General features: G+C 53.1%; 4 protein-coding genes across 4 annotated transcripts; 2 read left to right on the forward strand and 2 right to left on the reverse strand.

Annotated features, from left to right (window-relative positions):
- Positions 1 to 1677: 1677 nt before the first annotated feature.
- On the forward strand, positions 1678 to 2844 carry CTHT_0070000 (uncharacterized protein; the record flags this gene model as incomplete). Its single annotated transcript, XM_006697215.1, has 4 exons — positions 1678 to 1799; positions 1855 to 2150; positions 2211 to 2422; positions 2479 to 2844. 4 exons carry the CDS (start codon positions 1678 to 1680, stop codon positions 2842 to 2844), a joined length of 996 nt encoding a protein of 331 aa, XP_006697278.1.
- Positions 2845 to 4811: 1967 nt separating this feature from the next.
- Positions 4812 to 6070, reverse strand: CTHT_0070010 (uncharacterized protein; the record flags this gene model as incomplete). Its single annotated transcript, XM_006697216.1, has 2 exons — positions 4812 to 5338; positions 5398 to 6070. The coding sequence occupies 2 exons, from the start codon at positions 6068 to 6070 to the stop codon at positions 4812 to 4814; spliced, it is 1200 nt and encodes a 399-aa protein (XP_006697279.1).
- A 1864-nt stretch (positions 6071 to 7934) lies between these two features.
- CTHT_0070020 (uncharacterized protein) lies at positions 7935 to 8685 on the forward strand (the record flags this gene model as incomplete). Its single annotated transcript, XM_006697217.1, has 4 exons — positions 7935 to 7949; positions 8060 to 8312; positions 8383 to 8542; positions 8601 to 8685. 4 exons carry the CDS (start codon positions 7935 to 7937, stop codon positions 8683 to 8685), a joined length of 513 nt encoding a protein of 170 aa, XP_006697280.1.
- Positions 8686 to 9199: 514 nt separating this feature from the next.
- CTHT_0070030 (uncharacterized protein) lies at positions 9200 to 10509 on the reverse strand (the record flags this gene model as incomplete). Its single annotated transcript, XM_006697218.1, has 3 exons — positions 9200 to 10261; positions 10327 to 10353; positions 10417 to 10509. 3 exons carry the CDS (start codon positions 10507 to 10509, stop codon positions 9200 to 9202), a joined length of 1182 nt encoding a protein of 393 aa, XP_006697281.1.
- Positions 10510 to 10833: the final 324 nt, after the last annotated feature.

The following is a 10833-nucleotide window of genomic DNA, read 5'->3' on the forward strand; positions in this document are numbered from 1 at the left end:
GAAGTTGTGTTGGCCCTGTCTGACTTCTCCGGGGTAGTAGTCTCAGATTGATGATGTTTTGATATTGTTCGATTTTGCCGGGCGGTTGCCGCTGTTCCTGCGTTTCTGCCGCTGCACAACGCTACACAAATCCACGAACCAGTGTTTCCAAGTCACAACATCTCCGCGATCAAAACGGAAAATGGAATCATCCTTCCGCAGATTTAAGAATTGAACTGATGATGACATTGTTGACAGCCACGGGTGCCTTCCCCAGCCCAGACGAGCTGAGTGATCTGGCCCTTGTCCATGCCCTTGCTCTGCGGGAAATGATAACGGCAACGACGGCGTCGATTGACAGCCAGCAACGATCGCGAATCTCGATCGGAAAACGGCCGAGGGGAATTGCCCTGCACGGTCTGCCCCAGCCTTTCCGGCAAGCTGAGCGCTGACATTCCTTGTCGACCCGGCTTAACCTATCCGATCATCATCGACTCTAGCTCTAGCTTACCGAGTTTTCCCTTTCTTCATCTTGTCCGTGAATCCTTTCCTATCACCATCTTCGTCATTTCCAGCCGGGAAGGTCCGTCTGCACAATCGCTGCGGCCACGTCAGCCATGCTTCCCAACAGAAGCGCGCCATGCGTGGAGCAGCCATGGAGCCTCACAATTCAAAATTCCTGTTAATGTCTCGGATTTCTCAGCGCTCACTCTGCGTGGCATCCGTGGCATGAAGGTTTCAAAGGCCTCAAAGATCAGCTGAGCCTCTCAGCGCTGCCTCGGCCATTGCCCTCGATTTGCCTTAGAATGCCCTCCACAAGATGGTCAACTATTGAAGACGTGCATGCCGCTGCGTGCCAGCTGCAGCCCACGGGCTTCTCGAAGTTTTCGTTCCCTCCATCCGAGGCACCATCACAAGCTATCACCGTAGCGCCCGTGATTCGCTGCTACGCGGGCTGCACGATCAGATGAGAAACACACGCAATCTTTCAGTGCCCTCGAATCCATCGAGTCGCCCGGTGTCGCCCTGCCGCGCCCAATCTTTCGATTCGTGCCCTTCAGTGGGCTGAGTGCTCCATTTTCCAGGGGCAGGGCCCCCCAAAAGTGGGTTCCAGAACTCGGATGCTCCGCTGCCTGCCACGAGGCCGAGCCGCCAAGCCCTGAATGAGACACGCGGTCCCACCGCGACCGTTTCGAGCTTCCTCTGATGATATGATTGGTCAAGTGCTCATTGCCTTTTTGAGTACGTCGGCTGGGGACGACGATCACCATTCGCAGGCTGGCTTCGAGAACAGTTGATAAACAAATCACTTTGTTGCGGATTGTAACACTAATCTCAGGCGAAACCCTAACCCTCATTTATATATGTGAGCACTAGCCGATAAGAGTGAAATAGATAACGAATTTTGAGACTTTTCGTTTCACGATACGCTTGGACTCCGTCAAGAACCTTGATCCTTCACATCATCTGCTGTTCCAACGAAGGTTGATCTGTGCTGTCTGAACCAAAATCCTGGTCTGGGAATTTCGGACAAGGTCAGTCCAAAGAGTCCTGTTGCGAAGTTTCATATGGTTATGTAAACTCGCGTACTTTGACAATAAACAAACTTATCAACAACTCCAACCGAAGACAACCTACAACTTCATCCTGTTGTCTAATTGAGTTTGATCAACTGATCAACTGAACCTACTGAACAATATGGCTTCAAACTCTCTTTTCCAAATAGGTCGCGTCCTCACCGGACGTCGCTCAACATACACTATCCTCAAAGAACTACATAGGGCGGCGACTGCTGACCAAAGCGCTGTCTATCTTGCCATGTACATCCATCCCTGATCATGAACCCTTAAAAACTCAGCTTATAGACTTCCTTAGAGATTCCTTCGACGAGAAGTGCATCGTCAAAAGCGTCCACGGCCACTGGCGCTTGCAGAATGAGGCCAAAATCCTTAATCACTACCAGTCCAAGACACGACATCTACGTCCCTTGCTGGATGAGATCCTTCCAGAGGATCCTGCAGATCCCCCATCCATCGTCCTCCGTCATCTGGACAGCGAGCTCTTGACTGAGTCCAACAACAAGCGCCTGACCCGGCCTGAGATTAAACAGGTCGCTCGGGGGGTGTTGGAGGCTTTGAGAGTGTTGCATAAGGATGGGATGGTTCACACAGGTACTGTTATCGGAACAGTTTTTTTTTCTTGCTCCGACACCCGGCTTATCTGAAGTGTAGATGTAAAACTCGACAACATATTTGTTAATTACGGCGAGGACGGAAAGCGCTTCTCTGAAATCCAGCTGGGTGATTGCGGCGGTGTGGTCCACAAAGACTCCCACTTCGCCAGGGAAGGCCATTTGATTGGCGGTTCGACCTCTCGTAGCCCCGAAGCTTTGTTTCAGCTTCACTGGGGAACACCGACTGACGTCTGGTCATTTGGTAATGCCGTAAGACATCATTACTTCCCAGTCAAATTTTGCCATGTTTAACTTCCAACCCCCAGATCCTTAGCCTAATCCACGGCAGCAACTACCACCAATTCGATCCACGCAACGAAGGCATTATGCCCGACCACGAAGCCTACGATTACACAGTTGTCAAGCGCATGTACGACTCTTTTGGACCCTTCCCACCAAAGATGAAGGAAATTATCGCGAGTGAGGATGTCAATGTGATCCTTAAGTTCTTGAATGATCAGGGTCCGCCGATGAAGCCTTTCGAGCGCTGGACAACAAGGCAGATCCCCGCTGCTGATAATGCGTTTATTAGGCGTGTGTTGAAGTTGGATCCCAGAGATAGGCCTAGTGTGGAGGAGATTTTGGAGGATGAGTGGTTTACGGAGGAGTCTGAGGATACAAGGAAGCCTTGAGTTGTCAGAAAGGTTAAGAGTTGTTGAGACTCAAAAGCACAGGACTCCTTGGGACTTGAATTGACTATTAGGATGAAGGCAATAGAGACTAAGACCGCTCTTGTTGGATTGTACATGGCCAATGAGCAGGCTTCAGCTCAAAATCATGGACATGTTTTAGATACCATGAAGTGTCTCTATACTTTATTTTACTCTAAGAGAAAATGACTTACCTGAGTTTATCTTTGACATTGACCCTAGGAATCAACAATTCTAGCCAAGGTCCGTTGAAATATCGAAATCACAGGTTCAGAAGCCAATGAGCTCATCTTATACACGTATTACATAGCCGGAGCAATGTTCTTGAGCGAGTGAGCTCAGAGAACTCTTGCAGGTGATGCTAACCTGCGAGTGGCGATGTTTGGGATAAAATCGAGATATTCCAATGAAACCCAAGCAAGACAAACTAGACAGAGCACGGCTGAAGATATTGTAATTCATTAAGCTTCCCCTCCAGTGTTACTTTATTTTTTCACGTTAAGTGGTGAGGGTGGTGAGGAGACCTGATGAGAGCAAGATCACCAGCATACCTCCCCTAAGCCGGCCCCTCCCTAGGTACTTACCTGTTCCTTCCCTCTTCTGGCTCACACCTTCCCTGCCTGTTCCTCCAAGGTGCCCTTCCCCAGGTATATATACAACCCTCAGCACCTTTCCCGCCTAATAATCAGCCCCTGCCACTCGGCCATGGCTGAGTGGTAAAGACTCCGCCCTTCCCCGAGGGTGTCTCCGGGGGATCGAGCGAACGAGGCCCGCCTTCGTCTCCCCCGGGCGGCGACTTCCTGCTCGTAAAATGAGCGAGGGGCTGGGTGTGCCTTCTCCCTTCCCCGCGTGACCCGTGAATGCGCCTTCCCTCCCCCACCGCCGAACGACGGACGCCGCCGCCGTGCCCCGATCGATGAAGTAAAACCCCCCGGGGATTTCCATAGCTGGCCACCTCACCACTGCGGGCGGTGGTTTAGCAGGTGAGCCTTTTTTTTTTTCACAGATCTTTGCATATGACATTTGATAGTCGTAGATGTGTTTATCTCTGATCACCAATGTTTATCGATCTCGTTGGCAATTCCAACATCTGAAAAGAACACTCGTCTAATTTGGGATCTCAACAGTATCTCTCTTCCCCTTCTTCCCTCTGCATTACTCGACCGGCCCAGACCTAGAGCTGATTTAGCTCAATGACGACAACGAGGATAATGTTGGTGGCATTCACTTTGAGGAACCACTCACATAACTGAAGGAATTGCTGAAGCTGCATGTGAATAGACTATCAAGTGGCTGTAAGCTGGGGACGGACAGGAGAAGGGGGATGATGACATTGGGGGGCGTTGTTTGTTTTTGTCTTATGACTAGCTCTCACTGCGAGGAACTTGTGTTTTGTCCCTTTCTTGCTATTTATGCATAGCTATCATATACTCCTGATATAAATTCCACTCTTCCAACTTTTTGGTCTATGCTCTTTTGTGTCTCTTTCCTATCCTCAAAGTGAAATGAGTCCATGAGAAAGCAGCCCCATCTTCGACTACCATTAGGGGCCATGGACTTAAGACCTTAGTCATAGCTAATAGCTGTCTCATTCATGATCTTGTTAACTAGAAATCACATATACCACTACGACACGAGCCAACCATTGCCATTATAGTCAGTCCATTTCCCGAGTTAACTAGATAATTAAGGCATTACGTTAGTTTAGTTATGTAAACCCTCCTCCAGTTTGCCAACCCCCAGATTGATCATCCTCATGAGACAGAGATAAGCGGTCGCTCATTATCATTGCTCATCCTGTTCCATTAGACCATCTGACCATTCATTCATTCATTCATCCATCCATCCAAGTCCAACCATGCCAACCCAAGCACAACCAGGACATTATGTATTATGAACAGAGGGAGGAACAAAACACACAGACAGAAGCCATAACGAAAGAGAGCCATTTACTTCGCCTTAACCTTCCCATTCGCCGTTTTCTTCGCTGTCGCGGCAGTCTCGCCCATGCTCGACTCGCTCTCCGACTCCGACTCAACAACGACCTTCTTCCCGTTCGCAGCAGCAGCAGCCTTAGCGGCAGCCTTAGCAGCAGCCTTCTCGCGCTCGCGCGCATAGCGCAGCTTGACGTCGCCCTCATAGCGCGTGCCGAGCCAGCGGTCCCAGATGGTGAAGAACGGCTGAGAGAAGTTGGTCTTGATGCCCCAGGACTGGTGGTGGATGTCGTGGTAGGCGGCGTTGTTGCTGGTGATGCGCTGCAGCGGGTCGAAGGGCAGCGCGTACCCGCAGTGATCATCGACCGTCTTAAGCATGCTGCCCGCAAAGAAGATCATGCCCAGGCGAGGGGTCAGGAGGGCCGCCTTGTAGGCGATGCCCGCGCCCAGAGTGTCGAGAACGAAGCCCTCAACGGGATGGTTGTACAGCGCTCCGTAGGCGTAGGGAACGTACAGGCGGTGGTGACGAGCGTGCCAGCGGGCTGAAGAAATAGGTTAGCAATGAGCCGATTTGCAGAGAAGGGATAGGGAGACAACATACTGTACATCCACTTGTTGAGGTGCATGGCGCGGTGCCAGAAGTACTGCCAGGCATCGAGAACACAGGCGGCGAACCACAGCTGGAAGCCGGGGATCAGGATCCAGTAGATGAACTTGGCGACGGCCAGCTCCCAGGCAGCAAAGCTGGGAACAACGGTACCAGCATCGAGCTCAGTGGTCAGGAAGGGGTAGTGACCGCCAGCCAGGACACCAGCGAGCACGGGGTACGAAGCAGCCAGGCTCTTAGAGATAGCGACAGCGTTGAGGCCCAGTAAGCCGAGGAGCGAGGGCAGAGCGCGCTGAGCAAGACGAATGCGGCGCGCCCAGACAGCGACCTCGTAGTCCTCCATGCCGGTCATTTGGCGGGACTCGGTCAGGGACAGCACAGCGCTGGAGGCGATCTGGATGCACTGCTCGATGAGGACATCCCGGGCAACTTCCCAGCGGCCGGCCAGATTGCGTTGGGTGATCTCCTCGGGGGTGTGCAAACGGTACTGGGGGAAGAGGTCGTAGATGTCGATGATGTGGAAGAACATGGAGACGACCCAGTAGGCGACGTGTGGCAGCAGCAGAGACAGCCAAAAGTCGGAGATCCAAGGGAACAAGTCGGGCAATGGCCGGACCTCGTAGGCCGGCAGCGGCGGCAGATCCGACACGAAAGTGACGTTCGCCATGGTTGTGTGGCGGAAGGGGGGGGGGGCGGGCCGAGATGCGGCCAAGCAGCAGAGCTCAGGTCGACGTTCGAGTCAAACGAAAGTTGAAGTCGAGAATCGAGAATTCGATTGTCGACGATACAGTTCAGAAGAACTTATGAAGAAGGAGCAGCATCAACTCCCAGCTGCTGCAAAGTCAACCACAATAAACCACAGCGAACAAGGCGGTCAGACGGTGAAAATAAAAAACAGTGACGCGTGGTGTGCGGTGCGAGGCGAGGAGTCGTGGTGTAAAAAAAGGATGGACAAATGCCTGTCGGTCGAGGGTGGAGCCAGCAGGTAGTCCCTGAAAGGCAAAGATTCTTGCTGGGCAGGCTAGTCCTTGGCTGCAGCGGTCGTGGCCCATGCAGCTGGGACCCTCTCTGTTGGGGCTTTTGGATCCCCAGATTTCAATTTCCACCCATCTGCTGCGCCCTCCAGTGGTCTCCTTTTCTTGTGTCTGGCCACTCATGGCACCACTCATAACACGTCCCGTCCGCCCCTCTTGAGAAAGCGGAATCCTGATGTGCTGGACTGGCTATGGCTATGCGCACTACTGACGACACGTCTACGAATGTCTGACAGCCAGGTTGTTGATAGGCACTCGCTTCGTCGTTGAACTTTGTGTCGGCTTGGCAGGGACAAGACCCGTTCTCATCTGCAGCTTCATGCAGAATTACACGTAAACAGACACTACTCCACACTGAGTTGGCATCCCGCACTCCGACCTTCCGCGTAAAGGACTGGCCAGTTTAGGAGCAGCCCATGTCAAATATCAAGATTACATAGTCTGTTTAGCAACCTCTTTTGATGACAGTGACCACTCATGGACACCCCACTCGAAAGGAACTGGCGGACCCGACACCAGGAATGGCACAGGCCGGTAGGAATGTGATTGGTGTGCCCTTGACATCATCACCATGTCTCGATCTCTTCCAGCTCAAGCCTTGTTCCGAAATGGCCTTCGGATCCGATGCGGGAATCGGAAGACGGAGGACGGCAGACGGGAAACATCGGCCGATGTGATGACGTCGGTGCCCGCGGGACCCCGAGGTGAGATGGTCATTGGGGCCGGTGTCCGGGTCGATATTTCGAGTTGCTGACCTCCGTTTTGTCCGAGCTGTGAAAGCAACATTTTGGGTAGAGGAAGGATTTGTGAAAGAAGTTATCATTACTTGATACTTGGTTGGTATCTCGAGTCTCAGTGTTCGATTCAACCTTGAAAGCTCCCTCAGGCTAAGCTCTCGCTCTGGGATCCTTGACTTGATGGCAACGATAGGCCCTCTAGTGCTCTCATGATCAGAACGCCTCTTAGAATTAGGACGCATAAGGAAACCCTGCAGAAGCGAATCCCAAAACCACTGTTTCAGATATCTGAGATCACTAGCAGCTGACAGACTCCTGACAAGTGGGTTGTTTCCCTTGGCTCCAGAGGAGCCTGGGCTCACACCATTCCTCCACAAGAGACGATACCAAAAACAATTGAAAGCGTCACAGTCACTCAATCTTTTGCCTTGACTTATTTGACAGATCAATGCGAGCTACGGTTCAAACAAGTGTCAGCGAAGCCGTGGGAAAACTGTGACCCTGATCTAGCTCATACATAACCCGAACCCTAAGCAGTCCATGATGTGACATGCCAAATCTGGCTTGGGGTCTTGGCAACTTTTGCCCTGAGGAGCTGCCCCGCCTACCCTTCCCCTCCTCCCGGTCGCTGGCTTTGCCCCCCTCAATTTTTTCCTGGGCTCCCAAAACCCACCTTTACGCTTCTGACAAGAACCCTCCCGCCGCGTTTGATCTCCGTCCATCTCTACCCTCTACTACACACCCTCAGCCAGCCGTCAAAATGATCATCTACAAGGTACGATTGCCGAATTAAAAAGTTTGCGAAGGCGGTTGTCGACACCACGGCTGCTGTGATGTTACTTGGTGATAAGGACTGTTCGCTGACACCGCCTGTGCTGCGCATAGGACATCATCACCGACGATGAGATGATCTCGGACTCGTTCGACCTCAAAGAGGTCGACGGTGTCGTCTATGAGGTCGATTGCCAGATGATCACTGAGGGCAAGATCGACGTCGATATTGGCGCCAACCCCTCGACCGAGGGCGGCGAGGACGAGGGCGTCGAGGACCAGGAGATCAAGGTCAACAATGTCGTCTACACCTTCCGCCTTCAGTCTACTTCTTTCGACAAGAAGTCCTACCTGACCTACCTGAAGAGTACGTCCTCTTTCCAGCCATCTCGTCTTCATTTGAAGACGGAAAAAAAGCAGATGCTGACATTCCCTAGGCTACATGAAGGCTGTCCGCACCAAGCTCCAGGAGGCCGGCAAGTCCGAGGAGGAGGTCAAGGACTTCGAGACCAAGGCCGCCGCCTATGCCAAGAAGATCATTGCCAACTTCAAGGACTGGGAGTTTTACACCGGCGAGAGCATGAACCCCGAGGGCATGTGAGTATCCCTTCTCACCATCTCTGATGACTTGGAATAGAGGCTGATGGTTCTCCAGGATCGTCCTCCTCAACTACCGCGAGGATGGTGTCACCCCCTACTGCGTCTTCTGGAAGCACGGTCTCAAGGAGATGAAGGTCTAAAGGGGGCGGTCTTGTTCAGCAGAACGACCCCCTTTCCGTTTATTTTCTCTCTGTCTGTCTATATAGGCAGTCAAATCGGTCTGCGACCGAACGAAGAGAAAGACGAACCCAAAAAAGAAACTCGTTTCCAGGTTTTCTTCCATCACCATAACGATCTCACCATCATTTCCATGTCAATGCATGCAGATGCTGCAGCGCCTTTGCATACCCCCGATCCTCTTAGATACCTCGCAGCAAACATGAACGATGAGTCCTCTCGCTGTCCAATTGATGGTACTTGTGTTTCTCTTGCTGTGTGATCCCATAGATATGCCCTACTTGTAACAAGATAAGATGAGTGTACAGAAAGGTATAATATTACGCATTTCCATCCCGGAGCTCATGATGCCCATAGACACCAGATATGCTATATACATACATACGCTTCCATCTGCACTTATATCCCCCCATATCACATCCTATCTATAAACCGTACAGACTCCACTCATCACCTCTAACCCCGCTCTCAGGCCATTCAAAACGTAGGCCTCGTAGCAAGCGGAATAGGCGGCGGCGCCTCTTCTTCCGCCCCAGCATTCGCCCCAGAACTACTCCCCCCAACTGCCAAACTAGGCTTCTTCTTCGGCGGCGGTGGAGGGGGCGGCTTTTTCTTTGCCGCCACAACCGCCGCTACCCCCCCAACACCTGTCGCTACTGCAGCATTCTGCTGCCCAACAGCCCTCGGCGCTGGAGGAGGTGGCGGAGGCGACCTCACCTGCCCTTGCTCGGTTCCGACCGAACTGCTGGAGGTGATGGATGAGCGAGAGGAGGTATTCAACCTCGCCAGACGGGACTGCAATTCCGATATCGCTGTTCCTTGCTGCTGCTGCTGCTGCTGCTGCTGCTGCTGCTGGTGGCTGTTGGGTGTGATACCCAGCCCTGGGACGTTCACCCCCCTCGCCGCGAGACGGTTGAGCGCGCTTTGGTTGAGGAGGTCAGGGCGGGAAGAAGACGGAACTGGTGGTAGTGGGGAAGATGCCGAAGAGGGGGTGACGGAGGAGGAGGAGGAGCGGAAGGGCCGGGTTGGGAGAGGCGGGTTGGGGGTTGTATCTGCCGTCGATGTTGTCGTTGATACTGCTAGGGCTGAGGATGTGGTTGTGGAACTGGCGGTGTTTCTCCGGGGAGGTAATCTCGGTGGGAGAGGGGGCTTTGCTTCAACCCCTGGTGCTGATAGTACTGGCGTCGCGGCGGTGGCGGATGGCCTTGGCGGCGGGGGAGGGACGGGACGTCCATCTGCGCCGTCGAGACGTTTTGGAGGGGGAGGGAGGTTGGCTGTGGAGAGGCCGGTGCGGTCAATGACCCAGGGTTTGGGCGGCGGGGGAGGCTCGTTGGGGTCGGATTCGGGTTCAGTAGCCCGGGCTGGGGTTGAGTCCGGCGCGGGGAGTGCTGCTGGGACAGAAGGAGTGTTGGTGTCGGAGGTCGTGGGGGTCCTAGTAGCTGTGCCTATGGCGTTGGGATACCGTTTTGGAGGAGGCGCGAAGGTAGAGGGGTCGCGGAGGGAGGAGAGAGGGCGGACATGGCGGGTCTCGGCGCGGTTCTGAGAAGGGCGTTAGTATCTCGTGAGGTCAGGGAAAGGTATAGGAAGTGTCGAGAGAGACATACATCATCACCGCGGCCCATAAGGCTTTTCTGGATCTGCGGTTAGCCGGTGAGTCCTTGAGGCGAGGATGGCAATGGCATGAGAGAACGTACGGTCTTGCCCTTCACCTTGTCCTTGATGTCGGACATGGAGAGGTCCTTTTCGGGGTGCCATCCCTCTTTAAGAATCTTTTTGTAGTCCGGCATGGTTGGGTGACTGCGCGCTCATTGCGCGCTGGAGATGAAGCTGAGCCGAGATATCGACGAGCGGTTGTTGTCGGGTGTGGTGAGAAAAGTGGGTTGGGTCTATGAGAGACTCTAGTCGTCGTCCTTAGGTAAGTCTTTCTAAAGACCGTTTGATAAGGGGAGATCTGATGTGTTTTGCTTGCGCTTGATTCTTTGATCCGAAGCGCTCTTATTCTGGCTTCAAGGGGATTCCGCCTAAGGCCTAGGTCTAAATCGGCTTGTCAGCCGCTCTTGATTGATGCTGAGCTGCCCAAAGTTCTCAGGCTGCTGTGTGGTTGAGTGTTG

The sequence above is a fragment of the Thermochaetoides thermophila genome (assembly GCF_000221225.1).
Source record: "Thermochaetoides thermophila DSM 1495 unplaced genomic scaffold scf7180000011822, whole genome shotgun sequence".
Classification (NCBI taxonomy): domain Eukaryota; kingdom Fungi; phylum Ascomycota; class Sordariomycetes; order Sordariales; family Chaetomiaceae; genus Thermochaetoides; species Thermochaetoides thermophila.